A 22,465-nucleotide genomic window follows, 5' to 3' on the forward strand; every position below is an offset into this window, starting at 1 on the left:
CTATACAACCTTGCTCATACACAATATCCTCCTTGCAATTTCTCACACGCACACAGTGAAATTCAGCCCATGCTCTCACCTACCCTGTATACTAGCTTGTGCATTCACCCACACCAATATCGTCCTAGCATACTCATTCACCCTGTATCTTCCTCGCGCACACTCACCCTCCCTGTATCAGCCTTGCACACACTCCCCTTCCTTGTATCCTTCTCGTGCACACCAACATACCCAATTTACTCTTATCAATTTCTCAAACACCCACTCTGTATTCTTGATGCAGTTTCCCACACCCCACATCCTCTCTCTCATGCACATTGAAACATTGTCCCAGTGTAATGCCAATGGATCTTATCAATCAACACAATGAGTGATAGACCAACTCAATTGGAACTTACGTGAAATCTTCCGTGTGGATAAATTCCCTCGCAGTGATGTCAATGTCTGTGAAAAAGAGATGAATGAAATGAGAAAAGTCTATCCTCTGCCCATCTCTCTTCATCTTCCTTGTACCTTCAGACTCTCTCTCTTTTTATTCAATAACAGATCATACTTATATTGCACCTACAAATACACCAGAGCACTCCACTGAATAAAGTATGAAATAGTCCACATCAAAAGCAGCAAGCTCTGGTTAATATCCAGACTTGGGCTGACAAGGAGCAAGTAAAAAAACACTTTTTTTTAGATTAGATTAGATTACTTAGTGTGGAAACAGGCCTTTCGGCCCAACAAGTCCACACCGACCCGCCGAAGCGCACCCACCCTAACACTACGGGCAATTTAGCATGGCCAATTCACCTAACCTGCAAATTTTTTGGACTGTGGGAGGAAACCGGAGCATCTGGAGGAAACCCACGCAGAGATGGGGAGAATGTGCAAACTCCACACAGAGAGTCGCCTGAGGCGGGAATTGAACCCAGATCTCTGGCGCTGTGAGGCAGCAGTGCTAACCACTGTGCCGCAGCAGTGCTAACCACTGTGCCACCGTGCCACCCACAAATGCCATCCAATGACAATTCTTAACGAGAGAGAATTTAACTATTGTCCTTGACATTCAATGGCATTAATATTACTAAATACCCATTCTCAACATCTCGGGTGTTACTATTATCCAGAACTGAATTGGACTAGCTAAGTAAATACTATGGCTACAAGAGCAGGCCAGAGGCTTAGAATCCTGCAGAGACTAACTCACCTCCTGACTCCCAAAAGCCTGTCCACCATCTACCAGGCACAAATCAGGCATACGCTGAATTACTCCCCACATATCTGCAGGTCCAACATACTCAAGAAGCTTGACACCATCCAGGTTAAAAAAGCTTGCTTGATTGGCACCGCATCCACAAACATTTAGATTAGATTAGATTCCCTACAGTATGGAAACAAGCAATTTGGCCCAACAAGTCCACACCAATCCTCCGAAGAGTAACCCACCCAGACTCATTCCCTTACCCTATATTTACCCCTGACTAATGCACCTCACACTATGGTCAATTTAGTATGACCAATTCACCTGACCTGCATATCTTTGGATTGTGGGAGGAAACCGGAGCAAATGGAGGAAACCCACACAGACACGGGGAGAACGTGCAAATTGCGCACACACAGTTGCTCGAGGCAGGAATTGAACCTGGGTCCCTGGCACTGTGAGGCAGCAGAGCTAACCTCTGAGCCACCGTGCCACCCTGGTCCCTCATTTAGTCCCTCATCATCGCCAATGCTCATTTGGCAGCAATGTGTACCATCTACAAGATGCAGGACAGAAATTCACCAACATTCCTTCAACAGTACCTTCTAAACCCATGACCATGACCATCTAGCAGGCCAAGGGGAGCGGATACATAGGAACACCATCACCTGCAGTGGCCCTCCAAACCACTCATTATTTTGACTTGGAAATGTATCACCATTCCTTCAGTGTTATTGGGAGAACTGAGAGTGGTCATCCATTCAGTGCTTTCAGTATAAAATATTCATATCTCTTTGAAAGAACTACTCACTTAACCTCTGTATGACATTTTCTTTCCTATCATATCTGACTTAATATGTCCCCTTTAATGTCATTCTCATAGCATGACCACACATGCAAAAGACATTGTGCAAAAACAGAATTTCTGTCCTTCAGTGTATCTAGCTTAAAATCCCTTTCATCATCCTCACACACACAAGCCCTCTATTTTCGTCACACACATATGCAAATACACAAAATAAATGCTGACCTTGACAGTGATGATCAAATCCCATGAATGAGCATTGAAAACTGATCAACATTTAAAAGAAGACATTAGGTCAGATGACCAAAGATTTAATCAAAGAGGTAGATTGTATGGACCAACTTGTTATTCTCTTTTTTTTCCTCATTAATTCACAAAATACCTGTCATATTAGTAGTTAATACTCCAACGACCAGAGCTTTCTGCCTACTTCCTAATGACTCATTTTGCAAGGGCTCCTTGATGCCATGCTCAATCAAATGCAGCCTGATATCAATGGCTGATACTCTTACCTCAGCTCTGGAATTCCACTCTTTTGTCCATGTTTGAACTAAGGCTGTAATGAGTTTAGGTGCTGAGTGGACCTGGTAGAACCCAAACTGGGCACCAATGAGCAGCTTATTGCTAAGTAGGTCAGTGTTAGTGCCCTTGGTTTTTATGGTATACAGAAAAGACTTTAATGTAGGACAGTTAATCAGTCAGTTCAAGGATGAAACAAAAATTGGTGGGGTGATAAACAGAAGGATAGTCTTACATTACAGGCAAATGTAGACAGGCTGGTCAGATGAGCTGATCAGTGGCAAATCAAATTCAATGTGTGAGGTGATGCATTTGGGAAGGAAAAATAAGGCTAGGAAATTCACAATGAACAGTAGGTCCATAGGCATCACCGAGGATCAGAGACACCTTGGTGTGCATGTCCAACAGACTCTTAAGGTAGCAGGACAATTAGATAAAATCTTTAAAGCAGCATATGGCATATTTGCTTTTATTAGCGTTGCCATGTAGTTTAAGAGTGGGGAGGTTATGCTGGATTTGTATAAGTAGTCAGTTAGGCCACAGAGTGCAGTTCTAAAATTCATATTATAAAAGGGATGTGACCACAGGGGAGAGGGTGCTGAAATTTAGAATCATAGAATCCCCACAGTGTGGAAGCAGGGCATTCAGCCGATCAAATCCACACTGATCCTGCAAAGAGCATCCCAGCCAGATCCACCTCCCTATCCTCTCCCTGTAACTCTGCATTTCCCATGGTTAATCCACCTAGTCTGCACATCCCTGACACTATTTGCAATTTAACACAGCCAACCCACCTACTCTGCATATTTTTGGACTGTGGGAGAATATCAAAGCAGCGGGAGGAAATCCATGCAAATATGGGGAAAAATGTGCAAACTCCACACAATGGTAGTCCAAGGGTGGAATCGAACCTGGGTCCTCGGCACTGTGAGACAGCAGTGCTAACTACTGAGCCATCATGCCACCTCTTTATCAAACTGTTGACTGAGCTGGAAAATTTTAGTTATGAAGAGAGATTGAACAGTCTGGGATTGTTTAACTTGGAGCAGAGGAGACTGAGTGGAATGAGATATATAAAATCGAGAGGCATAGACAGGGTAAACAGGAAGAATTTTTTCTCCATGGTGGAGGGATCAATAACCAAGGCACACGGATTTATGGTAAAGGGCAGGGGGTTTACAACAAATGTGGGGAAACGCTTTTTCACCCACAGGGTACTGGGAATGTCGAACACATTGACTGTGAGGGTGGTAGAGGTAAAGGTAAAACCTTCAAAACATGTTAGCAGTATTGAGGTACATTTGCACTGCCAACACATATAAGACTAAGGGCCAAGTACTGAAAAAAAAAAAGGGATTTTACTCGTTGTACAGTTATTTTTTACTGGCACAGACCTGATGGTTTGAAGGGGTTTTTTATGAGCTATAGACCTCTTTGAGGCATGCTGCTTGAAAGCACTGTTGACGACACCTTCCACAGCTTAACCGTTGATGGAGATTAAACTGATGGGGTGATAATTGGCTGGGTCGTATTCCTCCTGTTTTGTGCATACAGGATATACTTGGAAAATTTTCTCCATGGTCAAGTAGATGCCAGTGTTGCAGCTGTAATGTAACAACTTGGCGAGGATGCAGCAGGTTCTGGAACACATATCTTCAGCCCTATTGCTGGAATGCTGTCAGGACACACAGCCTTTGCAGTGCCCCTAACCATCTCTTGATATCACATGGAGTGAAGCAAATTGGTTGAAGACTGGCATCTGTGATGCTGGGGACCTCTGGAGGAGGCTCCATTTCATCCATTTGACACTTCTGGCTACAGCAAACTTTTCAATCTTATACTTTGTATTAATATGCTGGGCTTTCCAAGCCTTAAGGATTGAATGGGATATTTCTGCAACATCTTCCAGTATAAGGATTGTACAGCAATCATTCGTATCAATACTATCATAGGTAGACACAAGTAGTAGATTGATAAGGACAAGGTCAAGGTCAAGTCAAACTTTCGCTTCTGTTGGTTCCCTGACCTGTTGCTGGACCAGGTCTGTGACAGCTTTACCCTTTATGATTTGGTCAGTTTGGTAAGAAACACTGAAGCCATCTGCCCAGGTTACATTCTGTACCCTTGCTATTATCAGCGCTTCTCCTAATTGGTGTCAAATGAACAAGCACTGTTTCATCAGATGAGTGATATGTGGAGCTGGTAGAAGGCAGTTGGGGCAAATTTTCTGAAACGTATATAGTAGCGCTTTTTATATCAACATGTAAATGGTGCAACAAGGGACAGGCTGTGCTGGACCCAATTCTGGGGAATGAAGCCAGTCAGGTGCTTCAGGTGACAGTGAGGGAGCCCTTTGGCAATTGTGACCACACCACTGTACATTTTGTTATGGAAAATTAATTTGCAAATAAGGGTCTTAGATTGTGGTAAGGCAGTTATAAAATAAGGCAAGATCAAAACAGAATGGGAAGAGCAACATGAGGGTAAATCTACAGCAGAACAGAGCTCAAAAAGGATCTGGGGAGAGTACAGGACTAACATAGCCACTTGGATGGAAGGATGTTTTTCTGTCTGGAGGTCTGTGACTAGTGGTATTCCACAGGGATCTGTACTGGGACCTCTGCTGTTTGTGATATATATGAATGATTTGAATGAAAATGTAGATGGGTGGGTTAGTAAGTTTGCAGATGATACAAAAATCAATGGAGTTGTGGATAGTGTAGAAGGTTGTCAAAGTTATAGATCAGTTGCAGATATGGACAGAGAAGTAGCAGACTGGAGTTTAATCTGGGTAACTGTGAGGTGCTGCACTTTGGCAGATCAAATAGAGTAACAGAGCCCTACAGCACAGACATAGGCCCTTCAGCCCAAACTGGTCCATACCAAACAAGATGCCCATCCACGTTAACCCCATTTCCCTGCTCTTGGCCCATATCTTTCGAAAGCTTTCCTATCCTGTCCAAATACTTTATAAATGTTGTTAACGTACCCACCTCAACCACTTCTGCTGGCAACTCATTCCAAATGCATACCACCATCTGTGTAAAATAGTTGCCCCTCAGGTTCTCTTTTATTCTTTTCCCTTTAGTCCTCGGTTCCCCAACCCTGGGAAGACTGAGTGCATTCATCCTATCCATGCTTCTCATGATCTTATACACGCTCGAAAGGAGAAAGTCCAAGCTTGTCCAACCTCTCCCAATGACTCAGACCCTTAAGTCCTGACAACATTCTTCTAAGTTTCCTCTACACTCTTTGCAGTTTAACAACAGCCTTCCTATAAGCAAGGTGACGAAAACTGAACACAATACTCCAAGAGCGGACTTATCAAGGTCCTGCACAACTGCAACATAACTTCCCAACTTCTTCACTCAATGCCCTGACTGTCAAGGATTGTTAAGGAAATGTATTTTGTTAATGGCAGGACCCTGAACAGCACTGATGTTCAGAGGGATCTTGGGGGTTCAAGTTCATTGCTCCCTGAAAGTGGCCATGCAAGTAGGGTGGCAGAGGCGGCATATGGCATGCTTGTCTTTACTGGTCAGGGAACTGAGTACAAGAGTCAGGATGTCACGTTGTAGCTTTATAAGACTTTGGTTGGGCCAGACTAGCTTTCAGATTACAGGATGGCTGAGGCGCTTTGGAGAGGGTGCAGAAAAGGTTTACCAGGATGCTGCATTGGATTAGAGTGTATGAGGTATAAGGAGAAGCTAGAGAGTTATAAGGTAGCCAGGAAGGACCTGAAGAGAGAGCTAAGAGCAGCAAGGAGGGGACATGAAAGGTCCTTAGTTGGTAGGATTAGGGAAAGCCCTAAGGCTTTCTATAGGTATGTCAGGAATAAAAGAATGACTAGGGTAGGAATAGGTCCAGTCAAGGATAGTAGTGGGAAGTTGCGTGTGGAGGCTGAAGAGATTGGGGAGACACTGAATGAATACTTTTCGTCAGTATTCAATCAGGAACAGGACATTGTTGTCAATGTGAGTACTGAGTCACAATTAAGTAGAATGGATGGCTTTGAGGTATGTAGAGAAGAGGTGTTGGAAATTCTGGAAAGGGTGAAAATAGATAAGTCCCCTGGGCCTGATGGCATTTATCCTAGGATTCTCTGGGAAGCAAGGGAGGAGATTGCAGAGCCATTGGCCTTGATTTTTATGTCCTCGTTGTCTACAGGAGTAGTGCCAGAAGATTGGAGGCTAGCAAATGTGGTTCCCATGTTCAAGAAGGGGAGTAGGGATAACCCTAGTAACTATAGGGCGGTGAGTCTCACTTCTGTTGTGGGCCAAATCTTAGAGAGAATTGTAAGGGATAGGATTTATGAACATCTGGATAGGAATAATGTGATCAAGGATAGTCAGCATGGTTTTGTGAAGGGCAGGTCGTGCCTCACAAACCTTATTGAATTCTTTGAGAAGGTGACTAAGGAGGTGGACGAGGGGAAAGCAGTAGATGTGGTGTATATGGATTTTAGTAAGGCGTTTGATAAGGTTCCCCATGGTAGACTACTGCAAAAAATACGGAGGTATGGCATTGAAAGTGAGTTGGAGGTTTGGATTAGGAGTTGGCTGGCTGGAAGAAGACAGAGGGTAGTAGTTGATGGCAAAGGTTCATCTTGGAGTGCCGTCACTAGCGGTGTTCCGCAAGGATCTGTTTAGGGACCATTGCTGTTTGTCAATTTTATAAATGACCTGGAGGAGGGGTTAGAAGGTTGGGTGAGCAAGTTTGCGGATGATACGAAAGTCGGAGGAGTTGTAGACAGTGAGGAAGGATGTGGCAGGTTACAGCGGGATATAGATAAGCTGCAGAACTGGGCAGAAAGGTGGCAAATGGAGTTCAATGTAGCTAAGTGTGAGGTGATTCACTTTGGTAAGAGTAATAAAAAGATGGGGTACTGGGCTAACGGTCGGATACTTGGTAGTGTGGATGAGCAGAGGGATCTTGGTGTCCATGTACACAAATCTTTGAAAGTTGCCACCCAGGTAAATAGTGCGGTGAAGAAGGCATATGATGTACTGGCTTTTATTGGTAGAGGAATTGAGTTCCGGAGTACTGAGGTCATGTTGCAGTTGTATAGGACTCTGGTGCGGCCACATCTGGAGTATTGTGTGCAGTTTTGGTCGCCATACTATAGGAAGGATGTGGAGGCACTGGAACGGGTGCAGAGGAGGTTTACCAGGATGTTGCCTGGTATGGTAGAAAGGCTGAGGCACTTGGGGTTGTTTTCATTGGAGAAAAGAAGGTTTAGGGGTGACTTGATAGAGGTGTATAAGATGGTTAGGGGTTTAGATAGGGTCGACAATGAGAATCTTTTTCCTCGTATGGAGGCAGCTATTACAAGGGGGCATAGCTTTAAATTAAGGGGGGGTAGGTATAGGACAGATGTTAGGGGTAGGTTCTTTACTCAGTGAGTCGTGAGTTCATGGAATGCCCTGCCAGTAGCAGTGGTGGACTCTCCCTCATTATGGGCATTTAAACGTGCATTGGATAGGCATATGGAGGATAGTGGGCTAGTGTAGGTTAGGTGGGCTTGGATCGGCGCAACATCGAGGGCCGAAGGGCCTGTACTGCGCTGTATTCTTCTATGTTCTAAACTGGAGTTGTTTTCGGCAAAAGCTGAGGAAAGACAAGATAAAAGTCTATAAAATTTTGAGACGCATAAAAAGGGTTGATAGTCAGAATCTTTTTCCCAGAATTGAAATGTTGAAAACTAAGTGGTATGCATTTAAGATGTGAGCAGCAAAGTTCACAGGGGATGTGAGGGGCACATGCTTTACAGAGAGAGTGGTAGGAGCCTGGAGTACACTGCCCGGGTGGTCAAGGAGGCAGATACGACAGGGCCGTTTAAGGGACTATAAGGTAAGCACATGAACATATAACGAATGGAAGGATATAGACCAAGGGCAAGCAGAAGGGATTAGTTTAATTTGGCATCATGTTCAGCACAATATCATGGGCCAAAGGGCCCGTTCCTGTGCTGTACTGTTCTATGTTCTCTTTCAGGTGAGATGTAGGTGCAACAAGCCCAGACTATTTCTAGGAATATTCAGGACTGAATAAAAAGGAAAAAGAGATAAATGGTACAAAGGAAGTAAAACATTGGATGCCCTAGAGTACAGGAAGTGCAAGGGGGACCTCAAGAATGCAATTAGGAGAGCAAAGAAAGTGAGAGAGAAAACACTTGCATGTAAGATTAGGAAGAATCACAACGTATTCGACATGAATACCAAGGGGAAGAGAATAACCGGGCAAAGAGTAAAGCATATTAGGACCAAGGCAACAAACTGTGAGTGAGACCGCAGCACAGTGGAGAGTGTTAAACAAATACTTCATACTCTATTTCACTCAGGAGGAGGAGGATGTAAGTACAGAATTCATGAAGATGGACTGTGGGGTTCTTAAGCAGATTAAGAAGTGAGGAGGTTCAGCAGATTTAAAAGTGGACAAATCCGCATCTCCATATGAGTTGTATTCCAGGTGCTGTGGAAGATAAGGAAGGGTCCTGACACAAATATTTAAATCATCTCAGTGGTAGAGAAACTATTGGAGAAAATACTGAAAGAGAAAATATAAGCTCCATTTAGAAAGTAAAGGCTTAGATTAGATTAGATTAGATTAGATTACAGTGTGGAAACAGGCCCTTCGGCCCAACAAGTCCACACCGACCCGTCGAAGCGAAACCCACCCATACCCCTACATTTACCCCTTACCTAACACTACGGGCAATTTAGTATGGCCAATTCACCTAACCCTGCACATCTTTGGATGGTGGGAGGAAACCGGAGCACCCGGAGGAAACCCACGCAGACACGGGGAGAACGTGCAAACTCCAGACAGTCAGTCGCCTGAGGCGGGAATTGAACCCGGGTCTCTGGCGCTGTGAGGCAGCAGTGCTAACCACTGTGCCACCGTGCCGCTTGACCAGGGATAATCAGCATGGCTTTGTCTGAGGGAAGTCATACCTAATAAATCTGGTGGAAGAATTCAAAGGTGACTAAGCATTTGAATGAGTATAGGACAGATGATGTAGTTTATATTGGTTTGATTAGGCCTTTGACAATGTCCAATTTGGACAAATGATAAACAAGGTAAAAAGCCTAAAGGATTCAGGTGAACATGGCAAGATGTAACCAAAATTGGCATAGTGACAGGAGACAGATGGTTGTGGTGGATGGTTATTTGTCTAACTAGAGTCTAGTGGATCAGTGTTGGGTGCTTATTGCTTGTGATATTCATAAATGGTGTAGATGAGAATGTAGGGGGTCTGAATGTAGGTTTGCTCGCTGAGCTGGAAGGTTGGTTTTCAGATGTTTCATCACCATACTAGGTAGCATCTTCAGTGAGCCTCTGGATGAAGCACTGGTGGCATAGCCTGCTTTCTATTTATGTATTTGGGCTTTCTTGGGTTGTTTCCTATCCTGTTCTTTTTCTCAGGGGTTTATAATTAAGTATGTGGATGCCCCAAAGATTAGCTGGGTGATTGACAACAGGAGGCAGCTAATAAATGGATTAGTCAGATGAGCAAATCAGTAGCAAATGTAATTTAACCCTGATAAATGAGGGAATGTACTTGGGAAGAAGGAACAAGAGAGCACTCAATGAATGGCAAGACACTAAGAATCTCAAATGAACAGAGGGATCTTGTCCACAGATGCCTGAAGGAAACAGGACTGGTTATAATAGGGTAGTTAAGGCAGCATTTGGATTTCTTGCCTTTATCAGTCATGACACAAATTACTAGAGCAGGGAAGTTTTGTTGAACTTTGGTTAGGCCACAGCTGGAATACTGTGTTCAATTCTGGTTGATAGGAAGGATGCAATTGACTGGAGTTGGTGCAAAGAAAATTAACTAGGATGTTGTTACCGGCGATGGAGCATTTCAGCTATAAGGAGGAGACCAAAAAGACGTGTAATCTTAAGATTGAGGAGACAGTGTGAATAAAAAGCAGCTGCGCCCCTTAGTAGAAGGGTCAATAACAGGAGGAATATTTTTAAAATGAAAAGCAGGGGCTTTTGATGAAAAACCTTTTTGCCCAGAGATAGTGAAATGGTGGGAGACTGGAATACGCTACCTGGGAGGGAAATCTTTCATTCTTTAAAAAATACGTGGATGAGCACTTAAAATGTCATAACATTCAAAGCTATGTTGCCTCATGTAGGTAGCAGTGTAATTTTGGCAATACAGATTTGAGGTGCCGAAGGGCCTTTTCCATAAAGTACAATTCTCCAGTAGGTTTTCTTACCTTTAACTGACCTGATGCCATGAGAGTTCATAGGGTCCAAAGTTAATGTTAAGGACTCCCAGTGCAAACCCAATCTGACTGTCTACCACTGTGCCACGAGTTTTGGTGGGCCTGTCTTCCCAATGGGACTGAACAAGAATAGTGTAAGTATTGTCTGGCACGGTAAAATTCTACAAGGTAAAATTCTGTGAGTATGACTGTCAGGCTGTTACTTGACTTGTCAGTTGGACAGCTCTCCCAACTTTAGTTGGTAACAATCTTTAGTTGCAGAGTCAACTGGGTTGGCTGACCGTTTCAGTTTCCATCTCGGTGATGCCAGGTAGTCTGTCTAGTTCCATTCTTTGATTTAGGTTTTGTGGATATTTTGATATAATTGCCCTTTGAATCTCAATTGTATGTCAACTACATTGCTGCACATCTGGAGTCACATGTCACAGAGTTATACAGCATTGAAAACCACCCTTCAGTCCAACTCAACCATACCGACCATGTATCCAAACTGATTTGTCCCATTTGCTAGCATTTGATCTCTTAAACCCTTCTGATACATGTACTCATGAACATGCCTTTTAAGGCTGCAATTATACCCGCTTTCATCTTGTCTTCTGGCAGCTCATTCGAAACATGCATCACACTCTGCATGAAAATACTGCCCTTCCAGGTCCCTTTTAAATCTTTCCCCTCTCACCGTAAACCTATGCCTTCTATTTTTGGACTCCCTACCCTGTGAAAAAGACTGTGGCTATTCATCCTACCCATGCCCCTCATAATTTTCGAAACCTCTATAAGGTCAGCCCCTCAGCCTCTCAAGCTCCAGAGGGAAAAAACTCTCCCTATAACTCAAACCCTCCAACCCCAGCAATACTCTTGGAAATCATCTTTGAACCCTTTCAAGTATCACATCTTTAACATAGCGGGGAGACCAGAATTGATTGCACTATTCTAAAAGTGGCCTAACCAATGACCTGCACAGCTGTAATATGACACTCCAACTCCTAAACTTAATGCACTGACCAATGAAAGCAAGCATACCAGACACCTTCTTCACTACACTGTCAATCTGTGACTACACCTTCAAGGAACTATGAACTTTAACTCCAAGGTCTCTTTGTTCATCAACATTGCCCAGACACTACCATTATTTGTACACGCCCTGCCCTGGTTTGACATACAAAACTGCAATAGTTCACATCTGTCTAACAAACTCCATCTGTCAATCCTTGGCTGATTGGCCCATCTGATCAAGATCCTGTTGTACTCTGAGATGTGGAGGTGCTGGTGGTTGGACTGCAGTGGACAAAGTCAAAAAAAAAAATCACACTCCACCGGGTCACAGTCCAACAGGTTTAATTGGAAGCACTAACTTTCGGAGCGCTGCTCCTTCATCAGGTGGTTGTGAAGGACACAATTGTAAGACACAGAATTTATAGCAAAAGTTTACAGTGTGATGTAACTGAAATTATACATTGAAAAATACCTTGATTGTTTGTTGAGTCTCTCATCTGTTAGAATGACCATGATAGTTTCACTTCTTTCATGAGTAAATCACAAACTTTTTTTTTAGAAGTTACATTCTCAGGTTAACTGCAACAATTGGTGTCAGCCAGACAAGATGTTAAGATTTTGAAGGTGTTAGCCCCCTGTGTTCCTTGTCTATGCCATAATGTTTAGACTGAGTCTAATCTAAAAAGTGAGTTAACAGAGTCTTACATGGGTTCATGCAGTTTTTGAGCGAAGTACAATGTAACTCTGCAAGTACAAATTCACCCCACAAACGTACGTGTGTGCGCACATGTCTATGTACAGGAGTGTGTGTGTGTGTGTGTGTGTGTGTAGGAGTGTCCTACTTTATTTCCAAAGAAGGAATTTATAAAATGCCACATGGACTGACTGCCTTCAGATTGTGTGCTTTTTGAACAAAATAGAATGGATCTGCAAATACAAATCTGCAAATTCACCCCATAGATTTGTGTACATGTATGTGTGTGTGCTTGTGTGTATGTGAGAGGGAGAGAAAGAGAGAGAGAGAGAAAAAGAGAGAGAGAGTTTGAGAGGGAGAGTATGTAGGTATATGGGTGGTGGTGTTTGCATGTGCGTGTGTGCTTGAGAGAGGGGGAGAAGAGGGGTTAGAGAAAGAGAAAGAGAGTGTTTGAGAGAGAGAGAGAAAGAGCGCATGTACGCAAGTGCGAGGGATTATAAGCCTGTGAGAGTATAAGTGTGTGTGTATGAGAGGGGGGAAGGTCTATGTGAGTGTGTGTGTGTTTGAGTGTGTGTGTATGCGTGCATAGTGTGGTAGAATCACCTATAATGTGACATGAACCCAAGATGCCAGTTGAGGCCCTACTCATGGATACTGAACATGGGATCGGCAACTCTGCGTTGTTGCCTGTCCAAAGTCCGCCTTGGAGGACATGTACCCACTTGACCACTGAAGTGTTCCCACACATCCCTGTCTGGTGATTGTTGCATGGTGTCCATTCATCCGTTGTCATAGTGTCTGCTTGGTTTCACCAATATACCGTGCCTCTGGACATCCCTGCCTGCAGCATATAAGATATGCAATTTTGGTTGAGTACCTGCTGTGTACGTGCTGGGTGCTGTCCCCACATGTAATGGTCTATGCTTTGACATGTCTTGCAGTGGTTGCCATGACACATGCACTTGGTTGCAGGTACTCATGTGACTTTGCCAACATTGCCGATCTCCTACTCTGTAGGCAAGGATGCCCCAAGACATGGTATATTGGCAAAACCAAACAGACACTACAACAATGGATGAATGAACACCGTGCAACAATCGTAAGACAGAGATACTCCCTTCCAGTGAGGGAATACTTCAGCGGCCAAGGACATTCAGCCTCAGATCTTCGGGTAAACGTCCTCTCAGGCGAACTTCAGGACACAAAGCAATGCAGAGTTTCCAAACAGAGGCTGATAGCCATGTTCAGTACCCACGAGAATGGCGTCAACTGGGATCTTGAGTTCATGTCACACTACAGGTGACCTCACCACACTATATATACACTCTCACACAGACTCTCTCTCATACACACACAAACATGGACTCTCTTACAGGCATATACTCCTTCACACTCGCTCACACACACACTCACACGCATGCTCTCACGCTCACAAACAGGTTTAATTGGAAGCACACTAGCTTTCGGAGCCCTGGTTCTTCAGCTCCGAAAGCTAATGTGCTTCCAATTAAACCTAGTGTTGTGGGATTTTTAACTTTGTATACCCCAGTCCAACACCGGCATCACCAAATCATGACCATTAAACTAGGCGCTCTTTAGATTCCAGATTTTGTTTCAATGAACACAAATTCATCAAGGTGAGATCTGAATTAGGTTTGGGATACAATTTACCAGTCTATGACAAAACCACAATGCCACTGCCTCCCTTCTTATAGAGTCAGATTTGTACGGCACGGAAATAGATCCTTTGGTCCAACTCGTCCATGCCAACCAGATATCCTAAATTAATCTGGTTCCATTTGCCAGCATTTGACCCAAGTCCCTCTAAATGCTTCCTATTCATACACCCATCCAGATGCCTTTTGAATGTTGTAATTGTGCCAGCTTCCACCAATTGGAGCTCATTCCATGCACACACCACCTTTTGTGTGAAAATGTAGCCCCTTAGTTCCCTTTTAAATCTATCCCCTCTCACCTTAAACCTATGTCCTCTAGTTTTGGACTCCCCACCCTATCCGTGACTCTCATGGTTTTATAAACCTCTTTAAAAAGGTTATATAATTTCTATAAGATTATATATAACCTCAGCCTCCGATGCTCTAAGGAAAATAGCCTCAGTCTATTCAGCTCAAACCCTCCAACCCCGGCAACATCCTTGTAAAATTTCTGAACCCGTTGAAGTTTAACAACATCCTTCCTATAGCAAGGAGACCAGAATTCAATGCAATATTCCAAAAGTGGCCAAATCAATGTGCTGAATCGACACAACATGACCACCCAACTCCTATACTCAATGCTCTGACCAATAAAGGCAAGCACATTGAACACCTTCTTCACTACCCTGTCAACCTGAGACTTAATTTTCAAGGAACTATGAACCTGCACCCCAAGGTCTTTTTGTTCAGCAACACTCCCCAGGATAGTACCATTAACCGTACAAGTCCTGCCCTGGTTTGCCACACCAAAATGCAGCACCTCACATTTATCAAAATTAAACTCAATTGGCCACTCCTCAGGCTATTGGCCCATCTGATCAAGATCCCATTTTACTCCGAAATAACCTTCATCAATTTTAGTGTCATTTGCAAACTTACTAACCATTCCACCTATATTCACACCTGAATTATTTACATAAATATAAAAAAGCAGTGGATCCAGCACTGATCCTTGTAGCACACTGCTAGTCACAGACCTTCAGTCCGAAAAACAAGCCTCCACTCTTTTAAACAATAAGTGCAAATATAAAAAAAGCGAAGATTCCCCCCAACAGACACTCCCGCGACAGGGACAGCACTGGGTGAAACACAGAGCAAAGCTCACTCTGCTCTTTCAAAACAGAAAATAAAGCGGCCTTGACTTTGTTAAGCAAAAATAAAGATCCTATTTCACTAGGGAAAAATAAAAATCAATTACCAACCAAAGAAATGGCTTTCCCTTTACTCTGTCCTCACACGTTCCACAAAGATTTACCTGTACTTCAACACACATCATCTACTGTGTCCGTTGCTCCAATGTGGTCTCCACTACATTGGGGAGACAGGACGCCAACTTGCAGAATGTTTCACAGAACATCTCTGGGACACACACTAAACAACCCCACCACCCTATGGCCGAACACTAACACCCTTCCCACTCCACCAAGAACATGCAAGTGCTGGTCTTTCTCCACCGCCAAATCCTAACCATCTGACACTTGGCGGAAGAACACCTCATCTGCTGCCTTGGAACCCTTCGACCACATGGGCTCATTGTGGATTTCACCAATTTCCTCATTTCCCCTCCCCCTCACCTTATCCCAGATACAAACTTCCAACTCGGCACCGCCCTTTTGAACTGTCCTATCTATTCATCTTCCTACTCCCCTCACCCTCCCCCCCCATCTGCTCCCCCTCTTCTCTGACCTATCACCTTCTCCCCACCGTCATGTACCTATATTCTCAGCTACCTTCCGCCCCGTGCCATCCCCCCCCACCACCACCACCCTCCCATTTATCTCTCAGCCCCCTTGTAAATAAATAAACCCTCTCCCCTCCGTCCCTATTGAACACTCCTGGGATAGAGACAAAATGGTTTAAAATCCAGAGGAAGTTTCACTGCTTATTTCAACTGAAAATAAAACTCCCCTCACTGATCCCCACCAAGCACATCTGAGACAGGGACAGTACGGGCTAAGCCCCTTGGCTCTTCTAAGGGGTCCAAAATAGAAACAATGGGAAAATAAAATAGCCCTCTTCCCAGGGCACCAAACTGAAAACAAATTGCAGTTTAATGTGGATAAATGTATGGTTATCCACTTTGGTGGCAAGAACAGGAAGGCAGATTACTACCTAAATGGAATCAATTTAGGTAAAGGGGCAGTACAGAGATCTGGGTGTCCTTGTACACCAGTCAATGAAGGTAAGCATGCAGGTACAGCAGGTAGTGAAGGAGGCTAATAGCATGCTGGCCTTCATAACAAGAGGGATTGAGTATAGAAGCAAAGGAGTTCTTCTGCAGCTGTACAGGGCCCTGGTGAGACCACACCTGGAGTACTGGGTGCAGTTCTGGTCTCCAAATTTGAGGAAAGACATTCTGGCTATTGAGGGAGTGCAGCGTAGGTTCACAAGGTCAATTCCTGGAATGGCGGGATTACCTTACGCTGAACGACTGGAGCGACTGGGCTTGTATACCCTTGAATTTAGAAGACTGAGAGGGGATCTGATTAAGACATATAAGATTATTAAAGGATTGGACACTCTGGAGGCAGGAAACATGTTTCCGCTGATGGGTGAGTTCCGAACCAGAGGACACAGCTTAAAAATACGGGGTAGACCATTTAGGACAGAGATGAGGAGAAACTTCTTCACCCAGAGAGTGGTGGCTGTGTGGAATGCTCTGCCCCAGAGGGCAGTGGAGGCCCAGTCTCTGGATTCATTTAAGAAAGAGTTGGATAGAGCTCTCAAGGATTGTGGAATCAAGGGTTATGGAGATAAAGCAGGAACAGGACACTGATTAAGGATGATCAGCCATGATCATTATTGAATGGTGGTGCAGGCTCGAAGGGCAGAATGGCCTACTCCTGCACCTATTGTTTATTGTCTAAACACAAACTCAAAAGGCTAAACACAAACGATTAACTAAATCAGAATATTATATAGGTTGATAAAGAACTCCAACCCCTGCTACGCCAGCGGTTGAGACCTGCCAGTGAGGACCGCATGCTCCCTCTCCCCAGGGACAGCAATAACTGGTGGGTGGCACGGTGGCACAGTGGTTAGCACTGCTGCCTCACAGCGCCAGAGACCCGGGTTCAATTCCCGCCTCAGGCAACTGACTGTGTGGAGTTTGCACGTTCTCCCCGTGTCTGCGTGGGTTTCCTCCGGGTGCTCCGGTTTCCTCCCACAGTCCAAAAGATGTGCAGGTAAGCTGAATTGGCCATGCTAAATTGCCCGTAGTGTTAGGTAAGGGGTAAATGTAGGGGTATGGGTGGGTTGCGCTTCGGCGGGGCGGTGTGGGCTTGTTGGGCTGAAGGGCCTGTTTCCATACTGTAAGTAATCTAATCTAAAAAAAACTGTAAAATAGGGAGAGACAGTGAGGAACAATGAGCCCCTTTTCAGACTGCTGCCTGAACCTGTTAATGGCCCTCTTGGCCAGGCCCAGGAGCAAAGTCATGAGAAGGTGACAGATTTAGGACAGATATCAGGGATAGTTTCTTTACTCAGAGCAGTAGGGGCGTGGAATGATCGGCCTGCAATAGTAAAGGACTCACCAACATTAAGGGCATTGGACATAGATGTGGATAATAAGGAATGGTGTAGGTTAGATGGGCAGAGTAATATCACAGGTCGGTGCAACGTCAAGGGCTGAACGGCCTGTACTGCACTGTAATGTTCTATGTTCTAAGGCATGTAGGCTTGTCCACCCTTCTCCGTACTGGGTGCCTATACATCAGGAGTGTGGGCTGAAGTGCAAACAAACTTTTAACAGCTGCCCCTTCAAAAACTTAAAAAGGGCCTGCAGACCAACACACTTGATGTACAAGTGGAAGACCACATCCTCAGATTCACTGAAACCAGCAATGGTCTTGCACACACAAAATTTGCTTAGTCACCAGTTGCTAAGGACCACCACAGGCAGCACTCTCCAACCAAGATCTCCAATGTGAGAGAGTGCTTCCCCCGGGGATCTCTGCTGCCAGAGGGCAAAATGTCACACCACAGTATATCTGGGTGGCAGGTGAAGGTGCGATTGTGGAGTATGCACTGCATCAACCGTACATTTAACGCCTCCGCACCATTCAAAAAGGGCACTGGGAGGATATCCCTGGGACGGTTCAGATTGTGGGGCACCAGGTGACAAGGGAGAATCCGCAGCGTGGGGCCAAAGTCGAGTTCTAGACAAATAGGGATCAGTTCATCCAGAAGCCCTCAGTCTGCCTGTGTCGCTTCAGGCACACGCAAGGTATTAAGGCCGAGTGCCTTGTCTATCAGGCACATTGGTCCTGAACCAGAGGTGGACTGAAGCCCTTGCAATTAACTGTACCGGCCTAATCCAGTCTGCCATCCAGTGCAGCCCAGGCTGGTCAGCTCTGTAATCAGGGCTCTCAGTGAAAATGTGTATAGGGTATAAGCAAGCAGGCAAAGTTAAGTTCTGGGTTTTGTGAAAAAAAAAGTCGGCAGGATCCAAATGGATAGTTATGATCAGACAGTGTCAGCGATCGCCCAGAACATTGGTGTCTCGAGATGGATGGGCCCACAAGGGAAGATTTTAAACCTTGGTCCCTCTCGATATTCTTGTGTGCCGGAGACGGTCACCTCATTCAACGCTATCTATTCTACAGATTCCTCGAATGGTAGTTAGCTAAGTTGAGAGAGACAGTTTGGCAAGCGCATTGGCAGGCCAAGGTTTGAGTCCTCTGTGCTGCATTGGTTGGGGGGGTGGTGACTGAGGTTCAAGTCCTCTGCACGGTACTAGGGTTTGGGTCTTCTGGGTGGGTTGACTGGTAGCTCAAATTCTCTGCACTGTGCTGTTCGAGCCTTTTATGTTTGAGGTTCGAGCTTTGTGTTTAAGCGAGCTTAGAGGTTTCGGTGTTTAATTCGGGTTCAAGCTTTTTGTGTTTAATTAGAAATTGAGTTTTCTGTGTTTATTTAGGGTTTGAGCTTTCTGTGTTTAAGTGAGGTTCAAGTCCCCTTGAGGAGTAAAGTGAGAAAGGGTTAAAATCCCCTAGTGGTGAAATATGAGGCTCTGCAAGTGTTTGTCCTGGAGGAAGTGTGTGGCTTGGATTGCGGCACCATGTGGTCCACTGCGAGGGCTTTAGAAAGTGTGGTTTCAGTGAGAGGATGAAAAAAAATGAAACGAAGGCGAGAAACACTGAAATTAAGGTTGTATTCGTACTTGGGTTGAAGGAGGAACGTTTCAATGTAAATTGTGCCATGCTGAGAGTGTTTGATGTTAAAAAATGTTGGTTTGCTAAAATACTGGTTCGGAAAATCCTTTTAAGTAGCTGTTTTGCCTTGTATGAATCAGGATCTCAATTCAATGTGTTTTGTGGGTTACGTAATGGGCCAGATTTTGTTTTTACATTGAAATTGTACAACATTATGTCCTTTTTAAAATGATCAATCTTGTAACTTTAAAACAAATTGATTGAATGCTTTGAGCCCCTGATTTGATTGAAATTCCCAGCTATCTAGGAATAATGGATCATGTCCCAGATCAGGTGGATGTTGTCATGGGTGCTCCAGCCTGGGATGGCGTAGGACGGATCTGGAGTGGAAACTGACCTGGCAAACATTTTATACTCCATGCTGAGGAGGGAGAGTGGACACCAATTCTGAAACAAACTAAGATTCCTCTTCTTAGGCAAAAGAGTAATGTTGGCCCTGCGCCAAGAAAGGGGCATCTCGCCATTATTTTTCATTCAGAAGATGAGGGCGCCACTAGTTAGGCCAGCATTTTTTGACCATCTCTAACCACCCAGAGGGCAGCTAAGAGTCAACCGCATTGCTTTGTGGTCTGAAGTCACACATATACCAGACCAGATAAGGACATTAGTGAACTAGATGTGTTTTGCCCCAATTGACAATGGTTTCATGGTCATCATTAGACTCTTAATTCCAGATATTTATTGAATTCAAATTCCACCACCTGCTTTGGCAGGATTCGAACCCAGCTACCCAGAACAGACTTTAAATTAACTGTCCAGCAGTAATATCACTAGGCCACTACCTTCCCCAGTTGCGACGCATTCCTTCATGACTCCCACAGTTGCTCTCCAAGGATGTTCCAGAACTTCCTGAAGAACTCCACGGTTAGCCCCTCCAGCCCTGGGGACATGCCCCTAGAAAGATGCTAAAGGGCACCAAGAAGATCCTGAAGGAACTGGACCCGGAATCTCACATATGTGCCCCGGGACCCAACGAGATGCAGATGCCAGACACCTTTCTTAAACAATGGCACCACATGAGCCAACCTCCAGTCTTCTGGCACCTTACTAATGGCTATCAATGATACAAATAGCTCAGCAAGCGGCCCAGCAATAATTTCCCTAGCTTCCCACAAAATTCTAGGATACACCTGAGCAGGTCCCAGGTATCTATCCACCTTTCTGCATTTTAAGGCATCCAGAACCACCTCCTCTGTAATGTGGACATTTTTCAAGACATCACTATTTATTTCTCCAAGTCCTCTAGCTTCCACATCCTTCTCCACTGAAAGGAAATACTTGTTTAGTACCTTACCCATCTTCTGTGGTTCCACACATAGATAGCCTTGTTGATCTTTAAGAGTCCCTATTCTCTCTCAATTTATTATTTTTCCCTTCAACGTATTCGTAGAATCTCTTTGGATTCTCCATAACCCTATTTGCCAAGGCTATTTCATGTCCCTTTTTGCTCTCCTGATTTCTGAAGTACAAGGTTTGGGAAAGGAATTCCACAGTATGAACTCTCAACTGTTATGCGTTATGCAACAGAATAATCAGTGTGATAGTTAAAGGAAGAATATTATATTATAGAATGGATATTGGTGGAATATTACATTATTTTGTACTTACTGGTCAAATATTACATATTTAGAAGTCGACAGCCAAGATTACCTCAGAGTAAAACAGGATTTTGATCAGATGGGCCAATGAGTGATAGATGGAGTTTAATTTAGATAAATGTGAGTTGCTGCACTTTGGAAAGACAAATCAAGGCAGGACTTAAACACTTAATGGTCCTTGCGAGCCTTGCTGAACACAGAGATCTTGGAGTGCAGGTTCACAGTTCCTTGAAAGTAGAGTCGCAAGTAGAGAATAGTGAAGGAGACATTTGGTCAGTGCATTGAACGTAGGAGTTGGAAGGTCATGTTGCAGCTGTACAGGACATTGGTTAGCCACTTTCAGAATACTGCATGCAATTCTGCTCTGTCTGCCCAAAGAAGGACAATGCAAAACTTGAGAGGGTTCAGAAAAGATTTACTCGGATATTGCCAGGATTGGAGGGTTTGAGCTATAAGGAAGCTGGGGCTGTTTTCCATGGAGTGTCAGGGGCTGAGGGGTGATCTTATAGAGGAGCATGGATAGGGTGAAGTGCTAAGGTCTTTTCCCTGGGGCGGGGGAGTCCAGAACTAGAGGACTTAGGTTCAGGGTGAGAGGGGAAGAAGATAAAAGCGACTTAAGGGGCAATGTTTTCATGCAGAGGATGGTGCCTGTATGGAATGAGTTGCCAGAGAGGTGGTGGAGGCTGGTACAATTACAGCATTTAAGAGGCATCTGGATGGGTATATGAACAGGAAGGGTTAAGAGGGATATGGGCCAAGTGCTGGCAAATGCAGGACACCTGGTCAGCATGGACGAGTTGGACCAAAGAGTCTGTTTCCGTGCTGTACATCTCTATGACTTGACATTGTATTTACTGGAGGAATATTACAATATTAGAGTTAATGGGGAAATATAACCTTACCTGATAGCTATTCATATAACACTTATAGCACTTAACAGTTTATGATATAATATCTGCAAGTTACTAATATAACGTTACATTACTCCGTAGTTACTGATAATATACACTATTAGGTAGTTACTAATAGATTACACTATGTGGTAATTGCAGGTTTAATTAGATATTATTCGGTGGTTAATGACTAACCTGCGGAGCTCGAGACCCTCTCAACCGCCCCATCAGCTCGCCGGAAACTGCATCACCCGGACCGGATATGACCTCACAGATATCGTGGATACCACTCACCTCCCCAGAAGAACGTTCATTTTCTTCATGGCACCTCCCCTCTCACCTCCGAGTCCTGACCTTCTCCGCGGCTACTCACCCTGCCCCCCCCCCCCAAACCCTGACCTTCCCCATGGCAACTCGCACCTCACCGCAACCCCCCCCCCCCCCCGCTCTCCCGCGAACCCTGCGTTTTCCATCGCACCTCACCCCCCATCCCACTTGAACCCTGACCATCTCCATGGCACCTCATCCCTCACCACCCTAACCTCTGACCCACTCCATGGCGCCTCACTCACCCAAACCCTGACTTTCTTCATGGCATCG

The 22,465-nt window shown here is 44.6% G+C and overlaps 1 protein-coding gene across 2 annotated transcripts in view; it reads right to left on the minus strand.

Moving 5' to 3' along the window:
• uimc1 (ubiquitin interaction motif containing 1) overlaps positions 1-22,115 on the minus strand; it is a 53,536-nt gene extending 31,421 nt beyond the window's left edge. The window contains exons 1-2 of one of the 2 annotated variants that reach the window (XM_043703909.2): positions 22,061-22,114; positions 399-444 (exon numbers count right to left, since the gene is read on the minus strand). In XM_043703909.2, coding sequence (XP_043559844.1) covers positions 399-444; positions 22,061-22,093 — 79 coding nt within the window. In that variant the 5' untranslated portion in view covers positions 22,094-22,114. Of the gene's footprint in view, positions 1-398; positions 445-22,060 lie in introns of both variants that reach the window. The other variant, XM_087995462.1, reaches the window with a different exon arrangement.
• Between the last annotated feature and the right edge of the window lie 350 nt (positions 22,116-22,465).

The sequence above is a fragment of the Chiloscyllium plagiosum genome, unplaced genomic scaffold, assembly GCF_037043375.1.
Source record: "Chiloscyllium plagiosum isolate Xiang-an unplaced genomic scaffold, Cpla_swu_hap1 HiC_scaffold_16, whole genome shotgun sequence".
In the NCBI taxonomy this organism is placed as follows: Eukaryota; Metazoa; Chordata; class Chondrichthyes; order Orectolobiformes; family Hemiscylliidae; genus Chiloscyllium; species Chiloscyllium plagiosum.